This window comes from Ruditapes philippinarum, unplaced genomic scaffold, assembly GCF_026571515.1.
Source record: "Ruditapes philippinarum isolate M1 unplaced genomic scaffold, ASM2657151v2 ctg5081_1_1_1_1, whole genome shotgun sequence".
In the NCBI taxonomy this organism is placed as follows: Eukaryota; Metazoa; Mollusca; class Bivalvia; order Venerida; family Veneridae; genus Ruditapes; species Ruditapes philippinarum.
This window is the reverse complement of record NW_026857336.1, coordinates 93,361-113,973: the sequence shown is the minus strand read 5'-3', so window position 1 is coordinate 113,973 and position 20,613 is coordinate 93,361. Positions and strand designations below refer to the sequence as shown.

At 34.5% G+C, this 20,613-nt stretch overlaps 1 protein-coding gene across 3 annotated transcripts; it reads right to left on the bottom strand.

Moving 5' to 3' along the window:
• Positions 1-7,822: 7,822 nt before the first annotated feature.
• LOC132749420 (uncharacterized) lies at positions 7,823-20,332 on the bottom strand. 3 transcript variants are annotated; one of them, XM_060739149.1, is made up of 6 exons: positions 20,188-20,332; positions 17,851-18,023; positions 16,890-16,916; positions 14,598-14,792; positions 11,197-11,307; positions 7,823-8,010 (listed from the first exon to the last, which is right to left on the bottom strand). In XM_060739149.1, the coding sequence occupies exons 2-6, from the start codon at positions 18,003-18,005 to the stop codon at positions 7,935-7,937; spliced, it is 564 nt and encodes a 187-aa protein (XP_060595132.1). In that variant the 5' UTR covers positions 18,006-18,023; positions 20,188-20,332; the 3' UTR covers positions 7,823-7,934. The 3 variants fall into 3 exon arrangements, with proteins under 3 accessions (XP_060595132.1, XP_060595133.1, XP_060595134.1); XM_060739150.1 differs by having other exon boundaries at positions 17,851-18,039; positions 20,188-20,311; XM_060739151.1 differs by lacking the exon at positions 20,188-20,332 and adding an exon at positions 19,646-19,669.
• Positions 20,333-20,613: the final 281 nt, after the last annotated feature.

Genomic DNA, 20,613 nt, shown 5'->3' with positions numbered 1-20,613 from the left:
TATTAAAGCTAAATTTATTGTATTTCATCCAGCATTAGCCCATGTGACTTCTGTCAATTTGGTCGCTTACCATAATACATTTGTTTGGTTCTGAAATGCTAAAAGGCTTAATGTACTGTATGTTGGTTTACAAAAATGTGAGGAGACTTTATCATTTGTTTCTGCAAAAGGTGATTTTACAGGCAGGCATAACATTTACCTCATATAATATGTGTTTTTGAAAGTGCCAAAATTAATTTACAGACTTCACATGGAATATATATATATATATGTACAGGTATGTGTATATTTGTTCGAAAAAGTGACAAATTGTACAAAATTATCAGGAGCTAATGATGGATGAAGAACCTTAACTCTGTTAACAATTGCTAAAAGTACAAGTGCTCTTAAATGATATATAAAAACAAGAACGAAAAAATGTTGCCTCAATTTTATCTTAATTCAGTGAATGCCATCCGGTGTTGCTTAAACTTTGATAACATTTCATTATTATATCATTGTTATATATATACATATAAATACGGTTATGTAATGATATAAATATTTATTTGTCAATGTTTCTAAAACATTTTGACTGTTACTGAGATAGTCCTTGTTCCTGTAGATTGTAGACTTGCTCAAATATTGTCATCTGATGAAATTGTTATCATTAAAATGTGGGTATTGTAGTAGATAACAAGTTGTTGTTGTTTTTTTGCCAGCTAAAAAAAAAAAAGTATATGTCATGGCGTCTTTAACAGCTTTACTGATGGAGGAAGACCTCATGTGTCTCATTTGTGCATTATTTTAGGCACAAACAAGCACCTGAGTAGCAGTACTGAAGTTTCATAAACTAGGTCGATAGCTTCCCTCAAATGGAAGAATCTAAAACCCTGTTGGAAATCGAACCCGCAGTAGTAAAGGCAAGTGGTTTAAAGTCTACAGCCTCAAGCACTCGACCAGGGAAGCCTCTGAAATAAATATCTATCAATACTTTATATATATAAATACCCCCAGAAGGATGTTATTATGTTATGTCCATCTCTCCTTTGAGGAATTTGTGGCCCCTCCTGTTTTGCTCATTAAGAAGAGCATCGGAGAAGTAATCCACGGATTGCAGGTTCTATTCCTGTCAGTGTGTAATTTCTCTGTGACAACTAATCTCTGATATGGAGTCTATTGGTTGTTTGTGTCTTTACTGCTGATTAATAAATATTATGGGATAAGTAGTCTGTAACATTTGTTGAATACTGGTTAATTATCCAGGAAAGCCAGTAATATTGGTCCACCACCGAGATATGACCAAAAACTTAAAATGGTGTGAAAACCAACCAACCAAACCCAACCAAAAAATAATTTCCGTCGAATGCTGTAGAATTTAAGATATTTTGTCCACCAATGGCGTTGAAATACCCGTAACAGTTGCCAAGGATACTCAACAACGTCATGTTCAAAAACGGGCTTTGATGGTCAACTTTGACGCCGTGTGTACAAAAAATGGCTGAAAATTTTGAAATAAAATCAACGGAACCTAATCAGAAATATGGTCCACTTTGTGCATGCCAATTTTCAAGACGCTACTCGAAAGTCCGCAAAGTGTCGCGTTCTACCTTAACCCATTACTTCATGAGCATTTTGTGAAAAATGGCTGTTTTCATTGAAAAGTCTCCCGTTACAAGTTCAAATTGCTATAATACTATAAAAACTGCTTCAACACTAATCAAACTTGGCACAAATGTTGACTGGACCATTGCCCTTGCAACAACATGCTCAGGCTTAAATTTTCTGTTACCATGGCAACGAGGGGACATCTCAAAATTGCCAAAAATCACTATTTTGCGTTGATTTTTTCCATTATATTTGATTTCAAAGTGCTGCAACTTCTCAATGGATTGAGATAGAGTCAAATGCTTTTCAGCGTTGGTTACACGTTACCTTATGATCAATCTGGGGTCATTTATAGCCTCTCACAAGTCCAAAATTTTCTTGGCGACATAAAGGTTGGGTGAAAAAGGCGTTAAAAGGCGTGTATATAACGTAATGGGTTAAGGATTTATTTGCCACTCTTTTTATCTTTTTAAACACATGAAGAATACTCGTAACAAATGGGCCAAATGTTTTATATCTTTGAAATGACAGTCATTTTGTTTATCATGAAGTTTCAAGATGCACTTGTGTAAAGACCTGATAAAAGAGTGAAATAATTGGGCCCATATACCTTGAACTCCTAGACTGATATTTATCACAGTTTACCATATTACACAGTTTGTAGTACCCACAATTTAGTCGCACTGAAACAGTGCAATTTCAGACAAGACATGTGACAGAATTTTAAGTATGCAAAATATTTCTTTGACTGACTGAGGGATATTCATGACAAAAATTTGAGCCGCGTCATGACAAAACCAACATAATAATGGCTTTGCGACCAGCATGGATCCAGACCAGCCTGATCAGGATCCATGCTGTTCGCTTACAGACCCTATAACAAGTAAAGAAACTGATAGCGAACAGCATGGATCCTGATCAGACTGCGCGGATGCGCAGGCTGGTCTGGATCCATGCTGGTCGCAAACCCATTATGTTGGTTTTGTCGTGACGCGGCTCATTTGTTGTTGTCTATTTTGTTTGGTTTTACAGCGCACCAACAGTTTAGGTCATACATGCCAAAACTCCGCTAACCTTGGTTGTTACAAACTTAAAGCAACACCAGAGATCAAAAACACGTCACCTGTTGGAGCCAAGAGATTCAAAGACTTCAATAATTTGAAGCTGTTTTGTCACCTCTAATGATCAAGCAGGATTAAACAGTGGCAGCAATTCTACTGACTCAACATGTATAGCTAACCCCCTCAGCCACATGGGCTTCATGACAAAAAGATGACCTCAGGTCCTTAGGTTTTGAAGCTATGACCATATTAAGGATATGAAAACATTTTTTTCAAAAAATTTTATACAATATTTTCACATTTAACAAAGCCCTTGATAAATATATTTCCTTGAAATTTTGACCTATATTTCAAATTTACTTCAATGGATAAACAAGCATAGAGTAAGATTAATATTTCTCTGGCATTGTTACAGAATACACAGAGTATCATATTCTCTCATTTGAGAACAGAAAGGACAAGGCCATCATTTAAGAAACCTTCCCAATATTGTATATTGGTAAATAGAACTAGGTATTTTGTGAATACGTTATCCTGCAAAAACATTCTATGGTTTCAATTCTCTGAATATATATCTTATATCTGGCTCATACGTGGAATATTCCTGGGAATGGTATGACTTTGTATAACAAAGTCATGTGATATGTAGTACACAGCATTGAACTATTTTCACTTTTTATCAATAACTGAAAAAGATAGTAAATTTTACCATGTTTTACAATAAGACCAGGTTACAAGCCAACCAGGTTACAATTGGACCAGGTTACAATTGGACCAACTTACAATTAGACCAAGTTACAATCAGACCAAGTTACAATCAGACCAAATTACAATCAGACCAGGTTACAATCAGACCAGGTTACAATCAGACCAAGTTACAATCAGACCAAGTTACAACAAGACCAAGTTACAACAAGACCAAATTACAATCAGACCAGGTTACAATCAGACCAAGTTACAATCAGATCAGGTTACAATCAAACCAGGTTACAATTGGACCAGGTTACAATTGGACCAACTTACAATTAGACCAGGTTATAATCAGACCAGGTTACAATCAGACCAAGTTACAATCAGACCAGGTTGCAATCAGACCAGGTTACAATCAGACCAGGTTACAATCAGACCAAGTTACAATCAGACCAGGTTGCAATCAGACCTCAGGTACCATATTCTAGTTTACAAGAAATTTTTCCACGACATTAAATCTTTTCTTTGTCGCAACAATATAAGAAGATAATTTGATTCACCAGGAAACAATATTTTATTCATTATTTATTCCCCCAAGGAAGATTGTTCCAGATTTTTCCATCTCATTAGGTTTATATCTTAAGATCTTGTATTGTATAATGACAAGCTATATAAAACCTCAGTAATTGTAAATATATGAGAATAAAATGGATTCTGAATATATAATCAATATTAAATGAATCAGTCTTAAGAATAATAGTATAAAACCAAGCATTTTTAACCATATTGTGCTATAATATTATCATCTGAATGTGCCCAAGAAGTAAACTTTTAGCACACAAACTAAACATTAAACAATTCATAATGAACAATTAGTTTTTTAGAACATTTAACAACAAATGAACAATATGTGTTTGGGAAACATGATTTTATGCTCCATTTATGGCAACAATTTAGTAATGTTACATGGATTTATATCCACTTACCTAAGTTAAGATCAGGGCTGTAAACATAGTAACTGTGTCCTTGATAAATATCAAGGTGACTGTGACTAACAGACCTGATTGTGATAAGGTTAAACAAGAGCTTTCAGTGATCACATGTGTCACCTGATGATAGCAAATTGAACGTTGAAGCAACTGAACAGCAAGAGACACAAATAACAACTGGCCAAAATTCTTTTTTTTATTCAAGGGCCATAACTCAGCCAAAAATCATTCAACCTGAAAACCTGTTAAATATGTGCAAAAACTTGAGGTTTCAATCAATCCTGAAAAACTCAAAAGAAGTAATATTAGAGAACTAATTTGGACAGATGGACAGACACAAAGAAGTGATCCCTATAAGTTGTGGCTACTTTGTAGCCGGTATCAGCTTATGTGTAGCTGGCAACACAAACAAGAGGGCCATGATGGCCCTGAGGTCGCTCACCTGTATATAGGCCCCCGGAGCGGGGCCAGTTTAAACCCCAGGGCTTTTATTTGAGCAAACTTGGAAGACACCCATTAGAAGATGTTTCATGATGTTAAGTTTTTACTACACACATATAATGAAAAACAATGACCTCCCCCCCCCCCCCTTTGGCAGGGCCAATTTAAACCCAAGGGCTTTTATTTGGACAAACTTGGTAGACACCAACAAAAAGATGTTTCCTGCTTAAAATCTAACCTCTAGCTCATTGGGTTTTTTAAAAGAAGATTTTTTTAAGTTTTTACTATACACATATAGTTAAAAACAATGACACCTCTGGGGCGGGGCCAGTTTTAACCCCAGGGCTTTTATTTGAACAAACTTTGTAGACACTTACTAGAAGATGTTTCATTCTTAATATCTAAACTCTAGCTATTTGGGTTTTTTCAAAGAAGATTTTTAAGTTTTTGCCATACACATATAAGGAAAATCAATGACCCCCGGGGCAGGGCCAATTTTGACCCCAGGGCTTTTATTTGAACAAACTTTGTAGACACCCATTAGAACATGTTTCATGCTAAATATCTTAGCTCTAGCTCTTTGGGTTCTTTAAAAGAAGATTTTTAAAGTTTTTACTATATGCATATAGGGAAAATCAATGACCCCCTGGGGCGGGGCCAATTTTGACCCCAGGGCTTTTATTTGAACAAACTTGGTAGACACTCACTAGAAGATGTTTCATGCTTAATATCTAAACTCTAGCTATTTGCGTTTTTTCAAAGAAGATTTTTTAAGTTTTTGCTATACACATATAAGGAAAATCAATGACCCCCGGGGCGGGGCCAATTTTGACCCCAGGGCTTTTATTTGACCAAACTTGGTAGACACCCATTAGAACATGTCTCATGCTAAATATCTTAGCTCTAGCTCTATGGGTTCTTTAAAAAAAGATTTTTTAAGTTTTTACTATATGCATATAGGGAAAATCAATGACCCCCTGGGGCGGGGCCAATTTTGACCCCAGGGCTTTTATTTGAACAAACTTGGTAGACACTCACTAGAAGATGTTTCATGCCAAATATCTAAGCTCTAGCTCTTTGGGTTTTTTAAAAGAAGATATTCTTTTGGTTGCCATGGCAACCAGAGTTCTGCATGGAATTAAATTCTTTGAACAATTTTTAAAGGTGACCACCAAAGGAACATTCCTGTGAAGTTTGGATGAAATTGGCTTAGTGGTTTATGAGGAGATGTCATTTAAAGTAAAAGTTTACGGACGACGGACGGACGGACGCCGGACGGACGCCGGACGAAAAGCGATCACAAAAGCTCACCCTGTCACTTTGTGACAGGTGAGCTAAAAACCATGAACAGGCCAAATTACTAACAGACAAAGGAGAATTTATCCCTATAATTATGCCACCATTACTCTGTAGCAGCTGTAACAAATACTTAGAGCTATGCAGTCTCTCGAGCTTTCAACACTGTGTACAAATTACTAAAACATAGTTTTCCCTAATGCCCTTTAAAGCTCTGTATACTTGTAATTATTTTAGAGATAAAATTAAATTAAAACACATCTGACTGCATCTTTCTCATGAACCGAAAATTTATCAGAGATTAATATATCGTGTGCACTGACTGTATAAGGTTAAAAAATTCAAACAATACAAAGCAATTTATATATTATAATATATTAATAAAGCAGTAAAAATGTTAAAGTGTAAGATACTCGTATCAATTTTATTTTAAAACAATAGCTCCATGAAGCTATAACTATGAAAGTTTATTTGTATCGAGGAGATTAGTTTGAAAAACTCCACATTTGCCAAGTTCCTGATAAAATCAATTTATAAATAATGAAATTCAAATACATATCATGACTTAAATTGGCATTGTGATTCATGATATCGTGACATACAATAATTAAATCAAAAGGAAGGATTTTCATTATTTTAACAGCAAATGAATTGCCTACATCACCAGTATTGATTCAAACCAGTCTGCACAAAGTGATATTTTTCCATAAATTTGTTGCTGAATACAGTCATATACCATCTTGTACCAACTTTGTACCATCACTAATCTGATAAAAGTTAAGAACTTCAGTTCCTCATCCAACAGGGTATGAAGCCTGTTATTTAGCCTTTTCCAAATTGACAAAAATGTTGAAAAATCCAAATTTAATGTTAAAGTTCCCAAATAATTGTGACTCTCAACCCCCCCCTCCCCCCCATCGCTACCAGTTTAACATTTAAACCTGCAACTTGACTATTTAAGCCACTAGATGGCGCTGGGGCAGATTTTCATGGTATTTTTGACATGCTTCACATCTAACAGCCCTTTTTTGAAATAGTAAAATAACCAAGAAGTATTTTGCCTAAAAACTTTTTGTATAACTTCTTTGCAACATTTGAAATAAAATGGCAGAGAAAATATCACAAAAGATTCACTTAAATGTACTTTGTGAAAAAAAAATCAGTTAACTGTCAAAAATTTGAAAATCCCGGGGCGGAGTAAATGGGGTCATGAACTGCAGGTTGTAAACAAATACACGTGGCAGTGTTAACTTTCCAGTAGAAACTTGAAATATTACTCTAGGAAGGGAGCTGCTGATCAGTAATCGTCTGCTATAGTGTTTGTTTACATCAGCTAAATTTAGCACAGGTACAGCGTCCCTTGCATGATTTATCTGATAAACACGCCTACAAAATTCTCCCTACCAGGGCAGGGATTTTTGCGGCTTTAAGACATTATAATGATGAACGATATTTATATAATTTAGTGTTCAACCTTTAAATCATTAAGGGTATACAGCTATATCTAATGAAACATTTCATAAAATTCTGAAAATGACAAAAATTATGTCATTTCCATAATTTTATGGTCAATTTCGAGAGACTTGTAATATAGAATGTTTCTGTTATTAAACACACATGAATATTTTACACAAATTGAATAAAATTGTTCCCAAACAAAATATAGAGAACTGCTATTCTAAATAGGGTTTTAATCGTTTAGTAATGATTTAAATCGTTTGCATCATTTTATGTTTAGGAAATATGGCAACATAAAGGCAGGAGAAGAAATAATCTATTCCTACATAGTTCATATAACACATCAAGTATTGCACAGTCCTGCAGCATTATATTTATACATGTATTATATTATACAAATCCTCTCAAGTCATTATAAGATTTGCTTTTTCTCTTGCCTGGCTTCAGCAGCAACCGTCAATCCATGGTTTAATTCTGCATATTCTACACTGAAAGACATTAACAAAAAATATTTCCATTAAATCTCATGACATTCTGAATCTACTGTATAAGTGGTAAAGTTAGTGATACAGAAATATTATTTTGTAAAATTTGTGAATTGAAAATCGCTAAAATTTCCTCTAGCGTAAACATCAACGAAACTGTCATTAAATTCTACCCTTGCACGGTGCACTAATATTTCCTCACATGAAATATTCGCTAATATTTCCTCACATGAAATGTCTGGAATTTTACAGTGGCTAACTTTTCGACACCCAGAAATATCCACTTATATAGTATATTTTCTACGAGCAAAGAAATTCTAGATCTGACAATCATTATTAACATCTTTTGTAATACAATATAATTCAAATAACACATCCAACAATGCCTTAATTTCATGCGAAAAATATCTTTCCAAATTTAGTTGTTGTTGTTGGGTCTGATGGTTATATGGCGACTTTCGACCTCCACTGGTTAAGAAAGGCCTCATATTCCCCTACGTGCACTACTTCTGGAACTTGCTTGCACTGAATTAGAACTATTCCCCAAGCATAACAAGAACCGGTTGAACCGGGTGATGCTCCCCGAATAGGTTTTTGACACAGAAAAGTATACCTCTTGTAGTTTCATAGTTAGGTCCCTGACACAGCAAAGTGCAATAATTCCAAACTTAAGCAAGACAGAGTAACTGTTCTTTGCACTGCTTATCTACCCAATGATATCTATCTACCTACAAAGTTTCTTGTTCATATCTCTTAAAGTGTCAAAGTTGCAAAGTTCAAAATGTAAATATGTACAAAGGGCAATAACTCCAAAATTGGGCAAGGCTGAGTGTAACAGTTCTTGTCGCAGCACATCTACCCAATGAGATCTATCTACCTACAAAGTGTCTTGTTCATATCTATCATACTTTCAGAGTTGTGTCCTGTACAAAGTTCAAAGTGTAAAAATAAACAAAGGGCAATAATTCAAAAATAAGGCAAGGCAGAGTTATGGTTCTTTTGCACTGCACTTGTACCCAATGAAATCTATCTATCTACAAAGTTTCATGTTGATATCTCTTATAGTTTCAGAGTTATGGTCCAAACAATGCTCAAAGTGTAAAAATCAACAAAGGGCAATAACTCTATAATTAGGTAAGGCAGAGTTATTGTTCTTTTGCACTGCACTTCTACTCAATGAGATCTATCTTCCTACAAAGTTTCATGTTGATATTTTTTATAGTTTTAGAGCTCAGTCCCGGACAAAGTCAAAGTGTAAAAATGAACGAGGGGAATAACTTCAAAATAGGGCAAGGCAGAGTTACAGTTCTTGTGCACTGCACATCTACCCAGAAGATCTATCTACCGACAAAGTTTCATGTTGATATCTCTTGTTGTTATGTCCCAGACAAGAAAAGTGGAAGGACGGACGGACCGACAAAGCGGCGACTATATGCTCACCCTTGGGGAGCATAAAGATGTACTGCAAAGTTATGGGTCCTGATAGTCACAGAGAACAAGTGTGTGAAGTTACAACCTATTCCCTTTAGTAGTTTCGGAGATACCAAAACTAATCCAAAGTATGACAGAGGCACTAACACTGATGTCCAATGAGTACAAAAGCTCTCCCTATTCTTCAAATAGTCATGCTAAAAACATGTAGTAAGAATCCTTTATCAATATTTTTCTCCGTGACAAATTTCATGAAAGTTACACAAAATAATATATTAAGTTTATTTTTGTTAATTAGCAGATGTCATAATGTTTAAACAATGCAACTGTTATATAACACACATCTTGATGTAGGATATTAAAAACACACAGATATATCTATAAAGTTAATATAATGGCTTGCAAAAAAACTGGTGCAAAATAAACTACATTTTAAAAATAACTCTTACAAAAGACTCACATAAAAATTTGTGATACTTTATGTTTATTGTGTGCCTTTACAATGTTCAAAATACAAAACGCTACGAATAATACTGTCTCCTTGAACTAAATTAAAGGCTATAAATTCCAGAAATAAATTTTCATTAGATCATTAAAACAAGATGAATTGATTTCTCATTCATGGAACATCATACTGTGAGAAAATAGAGAAGAAATATTGTCACCAATATGCTAAAATGAGCGTCTGCATCTCTCCAAAACAAGATTTCAATTACCGTAAGGAAGACAAAGACAATCTTAAATGCTGCCAATGCAAAAATATACAAAGGTTTTTCACAAGGAACCCATCCTTATCCTAATTTCAAAATCGCGAATTTGTCGTGAATTTTGGACTCAAATATTCGCGTGCCTTTTTTTTCTTCAGATTCGCATTTTTTTTGTTATCGTAACTGAAAGAGAAATTCTGATACAGGTCTTGCTTTTAATCCTATATCATTAAGCTTACACAGCATATCTTTTTTAAAATAAACAGCATAATCGAAACAGGTTACACAGCATATCTTTTTTTTAAAATAAACAGCATAATCGAAACAGCTTACACAGCATATCTTTTTTAAAATAAACAGCTTAATCGAAACAGCTTACACAGCATATCTTTTTTAAAATAAACAGCTTAATCGAAACAGCTTACACAGCATATCTTTTTTAAAATAAACAGCGTAATCGAAACAGCTTACACAGCATATCTTTTTTAAAATAAACAGCGTAATCGAAACAGGTTACACAGCATATCTTTTTTAAAATAAACAGCGTAATCGAAACAGGTTATGTATCGAAAATAAAGATTTACAGTAAAGCTAGCAACAAGAAGTTTCGCTATCAAGAAAATTACTGAAAAATGGAAAAATCCTAATGTTATTAATTTTGTACCGTTAGTTAAAACATTTTGAATATAACTATTTAATTGATCAGGCATTTACTGGTGTATTGCAAACCGATTTGCGTATTGCTCCTCTGTATAGTGAATGGTATCGTATCACCTACCCTGACAAAACACAGCCCTAATGTGGTATCTACCTTAAGCCAGTGTTTACCGGGTATCTCTCAACAAATTGGTATGACTTTCTGGAAGCTAAAGCAATGTTTTCCTTTTCAAAGATTGATTTATAATTAAGTAGTGCAATCTACATAATTACTTTAGTACTCTTTTGATGTAAGATACCATGGCCATTGCATGCAAAATGATAAACATGTAATACATGTATGTTCTAAATGCTCAATAAACAAATGAATTCAAATGATTTTTTTTATTCTTACCCAGAGCCTGTGTTTAATTCCCCTGCTGAAGGAAACCTGGGAGGTGTACTATACTGAGGTGGTATGTCAGATTGTCTATCTCTATTGTGACGCTGGTGACGATCTCTATCTCTATAAAAACAATAATAATATTGATAAAATTGATTGATAAAGTTAAATAGTTCTCAATGGACGAAAAGTAGAAAAAAATATCTTTAGCCTGATAAAATTATGTTCTGTGAAAAAGTGAAAATCCTTTATTTACCTCTTCTTGTTTAGTTTTATATAGGAAAAAAGAGCACTTTTAAATAATACTGAAAACTATCTTCTGTGCTTTTGGAAATGTATAATTTAAGTGACCTTGGCCTTATGGACTTGACACCTAAGAAAATATCAAATATAAAATCAGATATCAGTTCAACAAGACCTGTTGTTGTGAACAGACAATGAGGCACACAATGTCATGTATGTATAATTATTTCAAAATCTAACAATGAATATCAAAGTCATGGACTCATGGAAAATACTATCAATTCTCAATACAGACAATTGTTACAATGTCATCATGTCCAAAACATTCAGTATTTTAAAATCCATCCAAGAATGACTATTTTGTTGATCAGAATCACTATTTTCAAGAGAGGTCTATGCCCTGATTTGATTCTTGAAGCCGCAATGTCATCATCATGTCTAGCACATTTATACCAAGTTATTTTTGTAGCTGCCTTCAGCTTTTTTTTTTTGTTAGAAAAACAATTCTGTGCTACTTTAACCCTTTACCGCATGAGCATATTGTGAACAAGGGTGCCATAGTCACAAAATACGCCCGTTTACGAAAGCTTTAGATGGAGATGGGGGCATTATGGATAAGTGTTATCTAGCAAGCAAGTTTTTATTCTTGGCACTGTGTTGTTAAATGAACCTTAAAACAAATCAGTAGGGAAGATATGCACAGGATATGCGACCTTGACCTTGGTCGCAGGGACCTGAATTTTATGCACGGCCCTCAGCCTTATAATGATGAACATTTGTGCCAAATTATATTGAAATCCCTCTATGCATGTAGAAGTTTTGCTCCAGACAAGCGTATTTCTATCAGCTCTAACTGTGACCTTCACCTTTGACCTAGAGACTTGGTTCATGTGCAGGGTACTACGTCTCATGGTGGTGAACAATTCTATAAAGTAACATAAAAATCCTCCATGCATGTAGAAAATATGCTCCGGACAACATCTCGATATTTAATCATCTCCAGTGACCTTGACCTTGCAAATATTAACCTAAATTAAATGTGTCACACCTGTAGTCATGATAGTTACCATTTGTGCTACAATCCATCAATAAATGATGACTAAATGGTCCCTATACACATCTTCAAATTTTTATCTGAACTTTGACCTCTATGTGTAACCTTGACTTTGGTCGCAAGGATCTGAATTTTGCGTGCGACACTCAGCCTCACAATGGTGAACATTTGTGCCAAGTTATATTGAAATCCCCCTATGAATGTAGAAGTTTTGCTCCGGACAAGCGTTTTTCAATGAGCTCTAAGTGTGACCTTGACCTTTGACCTGGATCATGCATGGAGCAATACATATCATGGTGGTGAACATTTCCATAAAGTATTATAAAAATTCTTCCATACATGTAGGAGATATGCTCCAGACAAAATCTGGATATTTCACCATCTTTAGTGACCTTGACCTTGCATATATTGACCTAAAGTACATGTGTCACAGCCGTAGTCATGATAATGACCATTTGTGTTACAATCCCTCAATAAATGATTAAATCGTCCCTATACACATCTTCATATTTTTATCTAAACTTTGACCTCTATGTGTGACCTTGACTGCAGGGACCTGAATTTTGTGCGCGACACTCCGCCTCACAATGGTGAACATTTGTGCCAAGTTATATTGAAATCCCTCTATGCATGTGGAAGTTTTGCTCCGGACAAGCATTTTTCAATGAGCTCTAAGTGTCACCTTGACCTTTGACCTAGAGACCTAGTTCATGTGCGTGACATGGCTTCTCATAATGGTGAACATTTCTATGAAATTTCATTAAAATCCCTTCATGCGTGTGGGAGATATGCTCCGGACAAAATCTGGATATTTCATCATCTTTAGTGACCTTGACCTTGCATATATTGACCTAAATTATATGTATCACAGCCATAGTCTTGATAATGACCATTTACGTTACAATCCCTCAATAAATGATGACTAAATGGTCCATATACACATCTTCATATTTTTATCTGAACTTTGACCTCTATGTGTGACCTTGACCTTGGCCGCAAGGACCTGAATCTTGCGCGCGACACTCCGCCTCACAATGGTGAACATTTGTGCCAAGTAATATTGAAATCCCTCAATACATGTGGAAGTTTTGCTCCGGACAAGCATTTTTCAATGAGCTCTAAGTGTGACCTTGACCTTTGACCTAGAGACCTGGTTCATGTGCGCGACACTGCTCCTTATAGTGGTGAACATTTCTATGAAGTTTCATTAAAATCCCTACATACATGTAGGAGATATGCTCCGGACAAAATTGGACGCCGCCCGCCCGCCCGCCAGGGGCGTTCCCATAATACGTCCCGTTTTTCAAACGGGCGTATAAAAAGGCCGTTTTCATTGAAAAGCCTCCTGTTACAAGTTCAAACTGCTATGAAACTATGAAAAATTCTTCAGTACTGATGAAACTTGGCACAAATGTTGACTTGACCATAACCTCTGTAACAGCATGCTTAATCTTTAATTTCCTGTTACCATTGCAATGGGGGACGTCTCAAAATTGCCAAAAAAACACTATTTTGCATTGTTTTTTTTCCATCAAAACTGATTTCAAAGTGCTACAACATATCAATGGAGTAAAAGGTTTTTCAGCCTTGGTTACACGTTACCTTATGATTGACCCGAGGCCATTTTTAACCCTGTCACATGTCCAAAATTTTCTTGGCAATGAGAGGGGTTACTGCCCCCCCCTCAAAGCCCCAAAAGGGGCACATCCCTCTTCTCACAACCCCTTGATGTACCTTTATGATAGTGGGCGCCGCCGAAGGTAGCTCTGTTGTTTACCAGGTGTGTGACCTTAAGCTTAGATCTGATTCAAACAATTTCCTTACTGTTTGTTTGTTTTGGGTTTTACGTCACATTGACACGGTATAGCTTATTTCGCGACGTTCCAGCTTTACTCGTGGAGGAAGACCTCATATGCCCTTCCGTGCATTATTTCAGGCACGAACGGCCACCTGAGTAGAACCACCGACGTACTGTATGCTAGCTGGATAGCTTCCTCACATGAAAAGATCCAAAGTCCCTGTCAGGATTCGAACCCACAGCGGTGAGGGGCAAGTGGTTTGAAGTCAACGACATTAACCACTCGGCCACGGACGCCCCTTCCTTACTGTTACATACCTCTGCAATGTTCCAGGTGCACTTGCAGTTCCCCTACCCCCTCGCCTATATCGTTGGTCTCTATCCAGATTTAACGAGGCTGTGCGAGCTTCTCTGTTTGCTCTGCTAGACAACAGTGGTGTGTCCCTATTGTGTGATAACTGGCGCAAACTCAAAGATGCTCGACGAATTGAATTATAACCAATCAACTGTGTCCTAAATAAAAACAACACAAAATCTCTCATTTGCATTAATTAACACATTTTTATATAATAAACTGATCATATAAGTAATTATAATATAATTTCATTACAATAGCATACAATTTGGCTTTTTTCTTAACCTGCCTATTTTGTATAATGGCTTTACCCTGGTTTGAATCTGGAACAGTGATTAGCTTTTGTCACCAGTATACAAATGTAGAGCAAAATCAGGCTGCACATCTACACAGTCTAGTTCTTTGCAGTTGACTCAGTAAGTTTTTTCATCTTAATATATCTAAATTTGAAAATGGACACAAATTTCAAAAAATTGAATTTAAGAAATTCAGTTATACAGGATTTAAGTTCTCGGTTTTGGAACAGTGTGAACCTACAACTATGATCCTGGTTCTTGATTTTTAAGCTGCTCTTCTGATCATGTCTTAATATCCAAATAATTACCTTCAAATTCTAATGAGATACAATGTTCTAAGCTAATATCAGGAATAAGCCTTTGTTAAAAATTAAGTAAAAACCACAGATAGTAGATTTATAGCTTTATACATTTTAATACATTTTTTTGGTCATTCATTATCTCAATTTAATAAAGCAACCTTAAAAATTGGACATACCCCACAATTCCTTAAATGGTGAAAAAGCATCAATAAAAACCTGAGGTATCATGAATTATAGCCTATAATATAAGTTTATACATATTCATAATTGTAACTGATATGGGAAAGCCTCAGGTGCTTTGAGTATTGATTTATTTTCAAGCCATGGCAAGCACCTTCATATATCTAGATACAGAATATTGACCTAATAAACATCATAACAGTTTATAGGTGACTTTGATAAACCACTTTTCAGAAAGGTCAGAATGTCAGACACAAAAACATCAATTTCATTCTTTTTTTTTGCTTTTATACTACTAATAACGAAGAACATCTGTGGTCCTCTACTCGGAACCACTTTCAAAAGCCACCAATATAACATACTAACCAGTGCTATAAAATAAATATTGTTAGTTGACAGTTTTGGTATCACTGCCCACCTGATTAATTACGAATTTACATACGCACATGGTCTTCACATTGAGTTATGGATAATATGATGAATTTTTCAATCAATAGGAACTCCGCCACAAATTTCAATTCACAAGCCCAAATTGTAAAACCTAAAATGTCTTACTATCACAAATTTATAAATTGGTTAATTTTTACTGGCTCGAAATACAATTTACCAGTGATTTAATGACCAGCTTGTGTGAATTTCAATGACTTAAGATATCAGACATATTTATCTCAACATCGCTCAAATAATTGCTTCAAAAAATCTAGAAACTGTTCTTAAACAGCTAGACTGTCATGAATTAGTTGCTGTTTCAAATCAAAGTCACAGACACTTGGGGTATGGAGCTCAAAACGCTTTTAAAATCCAAATAAAATGTATACATCTATTTGTTAATCCCAGCACATGTACTGATCAAATACATAAAAAACTTTTAACATAAGTCGTTTTGCCCTTTGGCGACCCCTTTATTATCTTTTTGAAATGGGATGGCGCCGAAAAAGTGACAACATTTCTCAAACAAAAACAAGTGTTTGTGGTCTAAATAGAGCATTTTTTCACCATTTGAGGCCTCAAAAAAGGGTGTGTGTGAAAAGTTGTGAAAAGACGTCTTTAAGCATCCACAGGCAGTTATTTCCGCCGTAGAAAACATTTACCTCTGTCACGAGGGAACATAAATTTTTCACTGTAAAGAGTCATTTAAAACTTGATGTGAAATATATATTCATGTAAGACAAAAAACATTTTATATTATTAGTTATAAAGATTTTTGACAAGTTTCATGGCCCTATATAAAAAGTTGTTTGCCTATACATGTATATCCATAGCTCCTAGGCAGAGGTTAAATTGCAAATATAACTTTTTATATACGGCCATATAACCTGCAAAGAATCTTTATATTCAGCAAACTTCCTTTAAAAAATTGGAATTTCTTGATAAATTGACAGATACATTTATATCTATATAAAAAGTCACGATTATCCAATGAAAAGCTACATTAAAAACGTGCAGTAAAGTATTATAAGATATGAATGGTACTCACTCATCAGTCAAGCTGTCTGGCTTTTTCCTGCAAAATTTATATAATGTCATAATTGTAAAAATTCACTACATTATTTTCCACCTACAAGTTTTTGGCTTCAATAAACATGTTTATTTTATAATTGGAAAAAATCAAAATGGTTATTTAGCATGCTAAAACCTTAATAACTTTTACCAAGGTATTTTCTAAATTCACAAAGGTGGATTATTCAATACAAATCTTTCACTAGAGTTATTACTCTTTGAAAATGACCAAACATTATGGTCCTAAAGATGCGTGTATAGGTAGAACTTGCATGTAAAACTTAAAACAGAAATTTTCTTAGTTCACAAAAGGGTATAATTAAATCAAAATTGCTACTTAAATTAAAGGTCCCAGAAAGAGAATTATTGTTATTTGCCAGATAACATGTGTTAAATGCACATTATTATGCCTCAGAAATCCATTTTTTTTAAATTTTTTACAAATGTCAAACATGCATGCTTTTAAATGTTTTGATAATGGATTAAGAGCTTATTAAATGTTTAGCAAATGAAGAAAGTAGCACTGACTTCCATACAAAATACTAATTCACATAAATCTATCAATTGCAAACAAAGCAAAAGAAGCAAATGATGGACTTTCACCTATATGGCAAACGATTATCGTAAATATGCGGCCATAAGTCGATTTCATCCATAAGTCAAGGGGTATATAATGACATAAAAAAGTTGGTATTTTGCCTTAACTCTTCTGTAAGTCTAGCTATATAAGTCAAGGATAATTTTTCTCCACATCTCCTTAAAGATTTTTAGGGCTTTTCTTGTTGCTGTAAAGGGCATTTTTATGCAGGAAAATTTACCTTTAAACTATAACAAGATATCAAAGATAAAAGTTTTTGAAAAAAAAATCAATTGTATAATTTATTATGTAAGGCAAAAATGGGCCTTTAAGCATTGAGCCCTGAGTCAAGTTTCCTTACCTCTTACAAGCAGAACAACACATCAGTACGCTAGTTATGAAGACTATAATAAATAGCAATGCCCCTGGGATAACTACAATGTAGACAAACTCCCAAAACATGTCCCTACATCTTCCATCCCCACAATCATACTCTGATATACTCTCTATCTCCATTCTTCTTCAGTGTCTACTCTGAAAAAAACCAGGGCTGAAAAACACCAATGAATTTACCTCTGAAAAAACAGCAATAAATATATAGCTGAAAAGCACCAATAAGTTGCCCCAGGGCTGAAAAACACCAGTAAATGTACCTCTGAAAAAACAGCAATAAATTTATTGCTGAAAAACACCAATAAAACACCAAAATATTTACCTCTGAAAAACACCAATAAATTTATTGCTGAAACACACTAATAAGTATTTTAAAGGGAATTGTCCACCATAATTCCATTCTGGACATGACAATTTATATATATATAGATCTATATCATTTTTCAAGAAAATTTCAAAATATGCATTGACGAATAGCAAACAGCACAGAGATAATGATTAGAGGTCCAGAATGGTCACACTTGTATAATCTGTTGCAACAAGTAGGCTAAAGGTTTAAAACCAACACTAATATATTTATTTTCCAGTAATAATTATATTAGTAATAGAAAGAGCACCGAAACACGAGGCTATCTGATTTGTACAAGGGGGAGACTAGCCCCCGAGTATTAATCAGATTGCCGAGTGTTTTGGTGTTCTTTCTCTTTTGTATCATAGTCAAACATAAAAGCACGTTCCCTGTTGTCACAATATGAAACCCCGGCAAAAATGAACCAATGAACGAACATCTGAATATGACATTTCTGTCGCTTTCCCTTTCTCTGCCGTCACAATATGTAAACCCCAGCAAAAATGAGCCAATCAATGGGCATGCTCTGGAGTGCGGGTAACTAATACCCGCACTCCAGTTAACGCACTGTGCATGTATATGTATACGATTTAACCCTGACACATTTTCAACAGAAAAGTCTCCATACTATGATACAAGGTTATTATACATTGCCTAGTTCAATACTGAATTCTATTGGACGAGTAAACAGTTGTCAAATCAATATTGGATGAGGTGTTAGCAGAGCCTGATATACTATTACATTTTCTTACTTTTTTTTCTCGTTTTTACGTAGAATTTGTTACTTGAAATATAAGGAATAATCAATTGATGAAAAAAAATTTGACCTTGAAAATGGAAATGAAGTAAGATGAAGTATGATACGAGTTTGATATAAATTTTTTGGACTCTGAAAATGAAAACAAGGCTATATGAGGTTCAATATGCATTTGATCTAGATATTTTTTTTACTATTTTACTATAAAAATGAAAATGAGGTTATGATGGGGTGTGATAATGCATTAAATATGGATTTTCTGTAATCTGGAAATGGAAATGAGGCTAATTTAATTGATAAGACTGGATCTGATAATGATTTCTAATTTGGAACATCACATGGTTCACTGCTGAAAGTTCTTTGGTCGTATTTTATAAGGTGTGAAATAAGGATATTTACAACACTATCAAAGTATCATATTTTGTTACATTTGTTACAAACATGTACATTCTTTACAAATACTGTAAGTATATGTAATATAGGCATATTCCAAGTCAGTATTATAAGAATCTATTCAAACCTTGCAGTTATTGGGCATAGGTGACATGGATATTTAGTAATTTACTGCAATTAAGATCTCAAATAAATGTGTGAATTTAAGAATTCAAGTGTCAAGTCAAGTCAAGTAAATTTTATTTATAAGTCTACTACACCTACACCAATGTTGGCACCAGAACAAGGGAGAGTTGAATATCCTACTTCATGTATCAATGTCTGAATTTTGTAGCAAAGGGAAGTAACTCAATGAGTGCATAGAACCAGGATCAGTGGTGTGAAGATGAAGTGTACAGCACCAGGGACGTCTTATCTGTAGGTTGAGTTTGAACCCCATCAGAAGTGAGATTCTCATGCCCATATTAAAATAAGACGTCACTAAGTTTGCAATCATTTGATTCAAACATTAATTCGAAATTAATAGAAATACAAACAAAACAGAAAATTAATATGAGTAAAAAAATGCTTTAAATGTCTGCTAACTTTAAATAGGTACAGTCAATTACAATCTGAATTTCCGACAATGCTACAATTCAATTAACTGAAAAACAGAAGATTTAGTGTACTGTGATCGGATAGAACTTCAGGTTAAACTTTATTTTACCTGAAGAACAGAAATCTTTGATACATCAATCAGAAAATCCTATCTGGCTATTATTATTGTATTGCATTTGTAAAAAGCATCGAAAAAAATAGAGATATACCTTTACTTGCTTGCCTAAAGTCGGAAATTTAAAGTTTCCAAAGTTTCCAGCTTCCCTGCTACAGACCGGAAGTTATTATCAAAGTGCGTTCAGTATCAATCAATTAACGGGGCACCTGCTTGTCTAAGAACAATATTTAAGTTAAAGATGTGTTATACCATAAAATTTAATGTTGTACACGTTAGAATGTATAATTATAATGTAATTTCTTGTCAATGATGTTCAGCTTTCCATGTTTTAAATTAATTTAAATTACAATAGCGTTTGAAAGACCCAGGGGTTAAGAGGTACTAAATGCTGTATTTCTTATGCATAATTACATGCAGCAGATTCACAAACCTCTGAAACAGAGTATAATTTTAAAGTATAATTTCAAAGATAAACTTGCATTTCGTGAATTTCATATGAGCAAAAGGTTAACATTAT